The sequence below is a fragment of the Lactuca serriola genome, chromosome 4, assembly GCF_051521515.1.
Source record: "Lactuca serriola cultivar US96UC23 chromosome 4, Lser_US96UC23_V15, whole genome shotgun sequence".
Lineage (NCBI taxonomy): Eukaryota > Viridiplantae > Streptophyta > Magnoliopsida > Asterales > Asteraceae > Lactuca > Lactuca serriola.
In genome coordinates this window covers 159,120,817-159,130,138 of record NC_136411.1, presented here as the reverse complement: position 1 = coordinate 159,130,138, position 9,322 = coordinate 159,120,817, and the positions used below count along the sequence as shown (strand labels likewise).

General features: G+C 33.4%; 2 protein-coding genes across 2 annotated transcripts; one reads left to right on the top strand and one right to left on the bottom strand.

The window, feature by feature from the left end:
* Positions 1-70: 70 nt before the first annotated feature.
* On the bottom strand, positions 71-1,828 carry FLU (Tetratricopeptide repeat (TPR)-like superfamily protein). Its single transcript, XM_079040329.1, has 5 exons — positions 1,664-1,828; positions 1,144-1,292; positions 908-1,067; positions 494-811; positions 71-412 (listed from the first exon to the last, which is right to left on the bottom strand). The coding sequence occupies exons 1-5, from the start codon at positions 1,737-1,739 to the stop codon at positions 210-212; spliced, it is 906 nt and encodes a 301-aa protein (XP_078896455.1). The 5' UTR covers positions 1,740-1,828; the 3' UTR covers positions 71-209.
* Positions 1,829-3,163: 1,335 nt separating this feature from the next.
* Positions 3,164-8,972, top strand: LOC145102840 (nuclear pore complex protein). The gene is made up of 24 exons (XM_079040327.1): positions 3,164-3,341; positions 3,506-3,834; positions 4,037-4,106; positions 4,211-4,326; positions 4,485-4,516; positions 4,603-4,728; positions 4,816-4,974; positions 5,072-5,164; positions 5,373-5,540; positions 5,630-5,728; positions 5,794-5,978; positions 6,068-6,125; positions 6,210-6,298; positions 6,386-6,517; positions 6,601-6,723; positions 6,807-6,920; positions 6,998-7,186; positions 7,263-7,437; positions 7,525-7,681; positions 7,759-7,961; positions 8,051-8,192; positions 8,348-8,508; positions 8,583-8,702; positions 8,809-8,972. The coding sequence occupies exons 1-24, from the start codon at positions 3,262-3,264 to the stop codon at positions 8,875-8,877; spliced, it is 3,189 nt and encodes a 1,062-aa protein (XP_078896453.1). The 5' UTR covers positions 3,164-3,261; the 3' UTR covers positions 8,878-8,972.
* Positions 8,973-9,322: the final 350 nt, after the last annotated feature.

The window sequence follows — 9,322 nt, the reverse complement described above, 5'->3', positions numbered from 1 at the left end:
ATTGGTAGATTGTTATATATTGGTTGAGTATGGATACATAATTACATGTCTGTTTTTTGAATAAAAAAAATATCATCCATAATGTCTTTATAAATCATTAAGAAAAACATAAATTTCAAGAAAGTTGGAAACAACCATTAACAATTACAAGCCTCTACTACAAAACTTCCATCCATGATGATGTGGTAAAGAAACAGATGAACCAATCATCAATCCGCTTGTAATCTAGCAATGTATTGATCATAGAAAGTTGCTGCTTTTTCTAAGTCACCAAGCTCAGTGTAACAATCAGCTATTGCTCCATACGCTTCTGTGTTCCCTGAGTCCTCACCTTCTCTTTCTGAAATTGATAAAACCATCGAATGGTATTTAATGGCTTCTCGATGCTTACCTTGCCTCTGCATTGATGCTCCTGAAAAATTAATAATAAAATTAGGTTAGTGGGTTGAGTAAATTACACCATTTCATCCTTAAATGTGAAAGAAAAGAAAACCTAGTCCTCTTGCAGCCTTTTTTTCCTCGATTGGATCTTTAATCTTCTGAGCAAGCTCAAGTGCGGTTTTAAACTCAAAGAATGCATTTTCTGGTTTTTGATTTCTGAGAAAGTTTTTCCCGTTTTTGAGATGAGATATCAACTCTTGCTTTCTTGGATCAACAAAGACTTCATTTTCAGGTATTTTAATGGCAGGAGCATAGCTTAAAGCAGGTGCATATGATTCTATCTTTGCTTGTCTTTTTAAGGCTGCATTGATCTGGCGAAGCTGTTCATTTAGCCTCTGTAATTCTGCTTTTCTTTGTCTAGCAAGTAATCCTTCAAAATTTCATAATTTGAGAATGGATTTTATTTATAAATTATAAATTATAAATAATACAATGAATGCATCAATGCATAGTGAATGTTACTTACCTCCAACAGTGGCTCCAATGAGGGCAACAAGTAATAACACAGGCATGTTCATGTTAAAGATAGACTGGGTTGCATCAGAGGTGTCTGCCATGGCGTCTAAAGGTGTAGCTAATAACAATGCGTTACTGATTCCTACAAACCCCATTCCCATTCCCAATTTCTACCAAATGATGAACATGAAATGAATCAATTAAACCTGTAAAATTGAAATTTTTTATGGGATTCAACAATCATACCTGGTTTAAACCCAAGGGGCCATAGAATTGTTGACCAGTTTCATTTGTTGTTGATGCTGCACATTGATCTAGCTTCTTTTGCATAGCATTGATGCACAGTGAAACTCCATGGGAGGTTCTGAAGTTGTGGACAAGAGGAACAAGCTTCCCTTCAAAAAGAAGTAGAAACAAGCGATTAAAAAGCTACTTATCGCTTTCATATCACATCTAGAAAATCAGAAAATTGTCAATTTAAGTATCGTGAGCAGTTTTGAAGCACGAATCGAAGGGGAGGACCCTAAAAACCCATCGAACTAATTGACTTGCAAATTGAAGGAACTTGATATGGCATTGTAAAAAGATAGGAAGTCTAGAGTTCATATATAACAAAAGTAGATCGCAAAATTCGACATAAAATTGGGAAAATTATGCAGTAAGTAAAAAGATAGGAAGTGTGGATTCGCTATGATGAAATATAATTTTGCAGAAATGTTGGCAGATAACGATTGTTTAGCAGGGTGTGATCGAAAAGATTCCTGACCGTAGGTTATCCGGTGAGACGGAGTTGAGATTGGTCTCGGAAGAGCACAGGAGGAGCAACCGGCGACCACCGTCATTGTTGTCTGTAGATAAACCAGTTGCGCTTCGACTTTTAGCAGACACTACGATTTCTGGTTAAGGGATGGGGCGGACGGACGGTGGAGATGAAGCCGGTGTTTCTATATAACCTTTATTTATATTGTTTTAAAATATTCGCTTTTAGTTATAAACAAAATTATTTTAAGAAAGCCAAACATTTTGAAATCTATATTAAATTTTTTATTTTTTATTTTTTTATACGACTTAGCATTGAATTTGTTTAATTTAGTTGGTTTTCAGAGTTTCTGACCAGTGGGTTTCTGATCATCTTCTCTGACCAATAAGAATTTATAAGAATTTTCGGACAACCATAAATCCTTGGGACAACCATATTCATACATGAAGGGGTTTTAAACCTAGATTTTGAGGACCAAATTCATAGTGTTTTTGAACCTAGACTTATGAGCTATTTTTGAAGTTGGATTTTATGCTTAAACACATGACGAAGATGGATACAATTTTTGAAGGAGATGATCACGAACACAAACATTTCTTGATTTTCTGAAGGGGCAGACATGATTTTTGAAAACAAACTCAAAACTCAAAACTAGATTTCTTGAGCTTGCATCTTTAGATGATGTTATTGAGCTTGCATATTGAGACTCGAAATTTGAATGGGATGGACACAATTTTTCTAGGGGATGAACACGAACACATGTATAGATGTTCTTGACCTTGGTTGCCAGAGAATTCATGTATGACTAAAGAAGATGATTAGAAAGTCGATGAAGATGTTAGAGACATCAGAAACCAACCAAGTTTACAATAACAGGTATTTCAAACATTTTAAACAAGTTCAACAATAATCATGCACAAAAAATAGCGACTAAATGTGTATATATGACAAAGTTTATTATCTTTACAAGTCATTAATCCTAAAAATAAACCGAGACAATCTATCTTAAAATATTAAAAGGAGTTCAATACAAAAGCAACAATATATTTTTATTGATTAGTTTATTATAGTATATTACCTTTATGTATTTATTTTTATAACAATTTATTTTGAAAGATCTTCCAAACTATTATAATATCATCTAAAACAATTTTTACTATCAAATGTTTTATTGGTAAAAGAATCAAAGTATAAATCAAGATTTGATAGATTATTTAAAAGGTTATCTAAATGATTCTCATCCCATGGTGGTGGGACTCCCCATTTAAAACATAAAATCTTTAGAAAATAAAAATAAATTATCACGTTTTTATGTTTTTTTTTTCTTAAGTTTTTTGAACAATGTTAACATTAATCTTCCATTTTATGCACTATTTTGGTTTCAAGGGAAAATCCTGTCATTTATATAAACAACGGGCCATTTAGTGTATTTAAGAGATAACTTAGGGACTACTTATGTAATTTACCCTAAATCATCCATACCTTCTTCTTTCCGCGCTCAAATCAGTATTTCTAGGGTTTAAAGCTACTCATCAAAACCCTCACAACGCAGATAGTTCATTAATATTTGTTAACAGAAAAAATTGTAAGTTGGTATCGCTACAATGAATGTCGACATGGATACGTCTCCAAGTTATTTTGATCCTCAAGACTTAAGCCTCAGAGAGCGTTTCCGGCGTTACGGGTATGAATCGGAACATTGAAACTCTTCCCCAAATTAAGCAAATTGGCGTTGTTACTATATTCTTCAAATAAAACTTCGAAAATATTTCATGGACTCACGTCTTCTTGAGAATTTTATCAGTCGTAAGTTGTTTTTTTCACTAACCCATAATTGTGTATGCTCAGAAAAAGGAATTCGCCTTCACCGCACCAAGAGAATTATCAATCGAAGTTCAGTAATGCTGCTCTATATCTTGAAAATATCAAAAAAGAAGTTGACCATTCTGATGGTGATCAATCAGAAGGAATAAACGCGAGAACTCAATCTTCGTTCAAAAGGAGATCACCCTCAGTAGATAGTCGCGGAATAGCTGAAATGGCTATTGCTAACGATTCAGTTGGTCGATCAAGAACGCATTCCTTAAAAGCTTGCAAGCTTGAGGAAGATGCATCACCTGATAGTGGAGATGCAACATTTCCTTTATTCGCATCTCTTTTTGATGCTGCTCTTCAAGGTAGGCAATTTATATGCTTAACTATGGACGTTACAATTGACATTACAGTTGACGCCTTTGATCTATTTTACTTTTCCCCAACATGATTCCACCTTTAGGTTCTATGCATACATATCATGAACCATATAAACACTAATGTATGCTATAAGTGGTAATGGGTTCAACTGGTTCTGTACTTTATTGTTTAATGTATGTCTTGCAGGGTTGATGTCCATCCCTGATTTGATATTAAGACTTGAAGGAGCATGCCGCAATGTTTCTGAGTCAATTAAGTATGTGTCATACCCCAAAACAATCTGATATGCTAGTGGAATTTCTATATTTCGTGTTGCTTGTTCCTATAAAAAGACTACATATTTCTTTTGTTTATCTACAGCAACAGCTGTACTGAGAGACACAGGATTGTTGAGGACAAATTGATGAGGCAAAAGGCTAGGGTGCTACTTGATGAGGCTGCTTCTTGGTCACTTTTGTGGTATTTATATGGGAAAGGTAACCTTTTACCTAATTATTCATTTGGATGTAGGCTGGATTTGTATATAAACTCAATAGCTTTTTATATATATTTAAACAAACCACTGATTATAGTTTTTTACTTTCTGGGGTCCCATCAATTTATAGTTTCTTTTCTTCTCTTCCCATTTGAACAGGGAATGAAGAGCTTCCTGAAAATCTTATCCTGGTATCAAGCTTTTATGTTTACTCACTTTGTTTAATTTATCTTAAAACTCAAGTTTTATAGACTTTATTTAAATGTTTTTACTTCAGTTGCCAACAACTTCACATCTGGAGGCTTGCCAGTTTGTTGCAGCAGATCATAAAGCTCAATTATGCCTTAGACTTATCCAATGGCTTGAAGGATTAGCCTCCAAGGCTCTTGATTTGGAGAACAAGGTGATTTGTTGTTGAAACAATTATCACTAAAATATATCCAATTTTTATTTTTATCTTTTTAAATATCTTTTACATCCTTGTATACAGGTACGTGGCTCTCATGTTGGCACACATCTCCCCACCTCTGGAGTCTGGAATCACACACAAAGATTTCTAAAGAAAGGCTCCTCAAATGACAAGATTGTTCATCACTTGGATTTTGATGCTCCAACACGCCAACATGCTCAACCACTTTCTGATGACAAAGTATTCTTTTCTTCATCTGCTTCCATCTTCTGCATCTAATTAGCTAGTTTTTATAAACTGTATCTTCACTCATGGAGTTAACTTTATATCTAAACAGAAACAAGATGAATCTCTTTTGGAAGATGTCTGGGCTCTATTAAGAGCTGGAAGATTGGAAGAGGCATGCCATCTTTGCAGGTCTGCAGGACAGGTATCCATCATATAAATAATATTAATTTGTTTATCATAATTCATAGCATCATACTTCCATTTTGAAAAATCTTTCTGATTATAGCACTGGTAAATACAAAGCAATCTGTAACTGCTATAAGAAAAATCTTGAAAGTAGAATGTTTTATTTCAACAAAATGAAAGTAGGATGCTATAATGGAAAGTACATTGCTATTTCTTGCATTTAGTCATGGAGAGCTGCAACCTTATGTCCATTTGGAGGTTTGGATCATTCTCCTTCCATTGAAGCCCTCATAAAAAATGGAAAGAACAGATCTCTTCAAGCTATGGAATTGGAAAGTGGTGTGAATAATCAGAGACGCCTCTGGAAATGGGCTTCATATTGTGCATCAGAGGTAACATAAGATATATTTCAAAATGTTTAATTAGTTTACTATTTTATCATCCAAAAAACATATTAATTACTGTTTTATGTTTATTAAAGAAAATCGCAGAGCAAGAGAGTGGGAAATTTGAAACAGCAGTATATGCAGCCAATTGCAGTAATGTGAAACGCGTTTTACCGATTTGTAACGATTGGGAGGTACTGTTGACTTTTTGACTTTTTGACCGTTTGGTGTATTGTATTTGAGGTTTGACCAATTTCAGGCTGCATGCTGGGCGTTGACCAAGTCATGGCTTGATGTTCAAGTTGATTTGGAGTTATCTGGTGAAACTGAAAGAAGTGAAGATATTACTTCTGAATCACTTCTTGGACCTGAAAATTGGCCACTTCAAGTATTGAATCAACAACCACGTGACCTTTCTGCCCTTCTTCAAAAGCTTCATTCAAGGTAAAAATTAAAAATCTGGGATTTTGTTTTTAGTGCAACAAAGATTTTTAATTTTGGTACTTAAATTCTTTTTTTGTTTTATGATTTAGTGAGTCTGTGCATGAAGCTGTAATTCGAGGGTGTAAGGAGCAACATCGCCAGATTGAAGTTAGCACTTTTTTACATTTTTTTTTCATATGAATAGAAATAAGTCAAATAACATGATTTTTTTTATTATTAATTTTGAAACAGATGAGTTTAATGTTGGGGGATATTCCTCGTTTACTTGACCTTATATGGTCATGGATATCCCCATCAGGAGGCGATGAAGATATCTTCAGGTAAATAAATTCATTTCGTTTTTATTTTTTTTAATAAAAAATTTGCATTTTTAGATTTTCTTGAAATTGTTTTTTTGTTTCTGGAAGGCCTCATGGGGACCCTCAAATGATCCGTTTTGGGGCACATTTAGTTCTTGTGCTTCGGCATTTACTTGCTGATGAAATGAAGGATGCTTTTAAGGAGAAGACAATGACTCTTGGTGATCTTATTCTTCACATGTGAGTCTTTTTCATCTTAATACCTAACTTTATTTCTTTTAACTTGTTTCGACTTAACATGGGCAAATATGTAATTTTTTCAGGTACGCAATGTTTCTTTTCTCAAAGCAACATGAAGAGTTGGTTGGAATCTATGCATCTCAGCTTGCACGCCATCGTTGCATTGACCTTTTTGTCCATATGATGGAGTTACGCTTGAATGGCAGGTGATTTTTTTTATATTTTTTAACAAAATATTTACTTTTATACACCTTTTAATGTTTTTAATTTTTTTTTTAAAATTTGGCAGTGTTCACGTGAGATACAAAATCTTTCTTTCTGCTATAGAATACCTCCCGTTTTCCCCTGGAGATGATTCAAATGCCAGTTTTGAAAAAGGAAGCTTTGAAGAAATTATTGAAAGGTTTCTTTTTAAATCCTTCTTAATTTAACTGTTTCCATTTATTACCTTTCTCATTTAAAAAAAAAAAATTTAAACAGAGTTTTATCAAGATCACGAGAAGTAAAAGTTGGAAAATATGACATGTCATCTGACGTGGCAGAGCAATTTCGGTTACATAGTCTTGAAAAAGCCATGGTCATTCAATGGCTTTGTTTTACTCCACCTTCCACCATTAACAATGCTATAGCTGTTGGCATTAAGCTTCTCATTAGAGCATTAATCCACAGGTAATTAATTAATTGTTTTCTTAATTATTAATTATCACATGTTGCTAAACATTTTTAGTATCTCTCTCTTTTTTAGCAATGTGCTATTCCGGGAATTTTCTTTAATTTCTATGTGGAGAGTTCCATCAATGCCTATTGGTGCTCATAAGTTGCTTAGTATACTTGCTGAGCCTTTAAAACATTCATCAGAAGCTTTGTTTTCAACAGAGGACAATGATGTTTCTGATAGTATGCGAGAGTTTGAAGACTGGGTATGCTTCTAGAAGCTCTACAATTACATAACCTTTTACAAAATCTTATTAAATAAATAAAACCAATGTTAATGTTTCATTCAATAGAACGAGTACTACTCCTGTGATGCAACATATCGCAACTGGCTACAAATTGAATTAGAAAATGCCGGAATTGACCCTCAAGACATTTCAAACGAAGAGAAACACAGAGCAAATGTTGTAGCTATGGAAACATTATCTTCATCCATGGCTTTGCTGCTAAGTAAGTAAACTATAAACAAAAATTACAAAATTACCCCTATCTTTTTGGTGATTCTGAATTTTTACATTTTTGAATAGGAAAAGAAAACCCATGGTTGGTTCCTACTGAGGATGAAATTTATGAATTTATGGAGCCCACAAACCTTCAACTGCAAGCTACAGCTATGCTTTGTTTGCCTTCTGGTGAATGTATGCCTCCAGATGCCTCATTGTGTACAGCTCTCACAAGTGCTCTTTATTCTTCAGTATCTGAACAAGTTGTATCACATCGCCACTTGCTCGTATGTTTCTTTACTTTTTTTTTTTTTTTTAAATTTTATTTTCAAATTTAATACAAAAGATGTATCTTATTAGCTTATTTCATGTTCAGGTGAATGTAGCGATTTCTACAAAAGATAGGTACTCTATTGAGGTTTCACTGCAGTGTACAGCAACAGAGAGTGATGGATTTGGGTCGAATAAAGTTGCTGATGGTGGCCTTCTTGCTGCTATTGTTGCAGCTGGCATTAAAGGTATATATATATATATATATATATATATATATATATATATATATATATATATATATATATATATATATATATATATATATATATTTGGATGAGATTGGTATAATGTGTAGATTTTTGAAAGTATAATGAAAGTTTGGATGATGTTGAATTGATAGGTGAGCTGGCGAGATTTCAAGCAGGGGTAACAATGGAAATAATGAAAATAGATGCATGGTATTCTGGTAGTGATGGATCTGTAGGAAATCCAGCAACATATATCTTGAGGGGTTTATGTCGCAGGTGTTGTATTCCAGAAGTTATTCTTCGATGCATGCAGGTATATACTTTTTTTTTTTGATAAATAAATTTAAAATGATATCAATTTTATTTCATTTTAAAATAAAAATGTAGGTTTCTGTTTCTGTTATGGAGTCTGGTAATGATACGCATGAAATCCATGATGAATTGATTGAATTGGTTGCGGCTCCTGAAACTGGCCTCATTCATTTGTTTAGTCAGAACCAATTACAGGTGATTTTGATTTTTTTTTTTTTTTTTTTTTTTTTTAAATTTTTGTTTTTGTTTTGGGGTTGGTTTATGGTGGTTTGACTTATGGTGGTGTTATATTGACTTTCAGGAATTTTTGTTGTTTGAGAGGGAATACTGCTTATGGAAGTTGGAGCTAAATGAGGAAGCAGCTGCTTGAGTTTATTTTTGTATTTTTACTTGTGTATTATTTCATAATGGTGGATATTGTTTTTCAATACATTTATTTTTATCAAAATGGAATTAGTTTGAATGTGGTGGATGTGTTTTTTGTTTGGAGCAATTTGTTCATTTTAATTGTGTGTAGGTCTTGTCACAATCCATTTATTGAATATATTTTGCATGCAAATTGTGTATAGAGAGGGTCATGCGTTTTAAATGACTAGTCACTTAAAACTCCTTATAAATGAAATGAATGAGGATAAGCAGACAACAACTTTATCAAGTCTTGTATAAGTCTTGAAAGGGAGAGAATGAAGGAGAGGAAGTCGTTTGATTTGGAGAGAATGTAAAAGAAATTCTTGTTTTGATGCTTCTGAATTTTTTTAATGTAAAGAATTGGAACGAAGTGGATTGATAACTTCCTAACTTTCATTGCAATTTGG

Coding starts and splice junctions, on each gene's coding strand:
- FLU (XM_079040329.1), bottom strand. CDS start 1,739: ATGACGGTGGTCGCCGGTTGCTCCTCCTGTGCTCTTCCGAGACCAATC. Junction 1,068..1,143: donor GCCCCTTGGGTTTAAACCAG/GTATGATTGTTG, acceptor ATCATTTGGTAG/AAATTGGGAATGGGAATGGG. Junction 413..493: donor AAAGGCTGCAAGAGGACTAG/GTTTTCTTTTCT, acceptor TTAATTTTTCAG/GAGCATCAATGCAGAGGCAA.
- LOC145102840 (XM_079040327.1), top strand. CDS start 3,262: ATGAATGTCGACATGGATACGTCTCCAAGTTATTTTGATCCTCAAGAC. Junction 4,975..5,071: donor AACCACTTTCTGATGACAAA/GTATTCTTTTCT, acceptor ATATCTAAACAG/AAACAAGATGAATCTCTTTT. Junction 5,979..6,067: donor CTTCAAAAGCTTCATTCAAG/GTAAAAATTAAA, acceptor TTTATGATTTAG/TGAGTCTGTGCATGAAGCTG.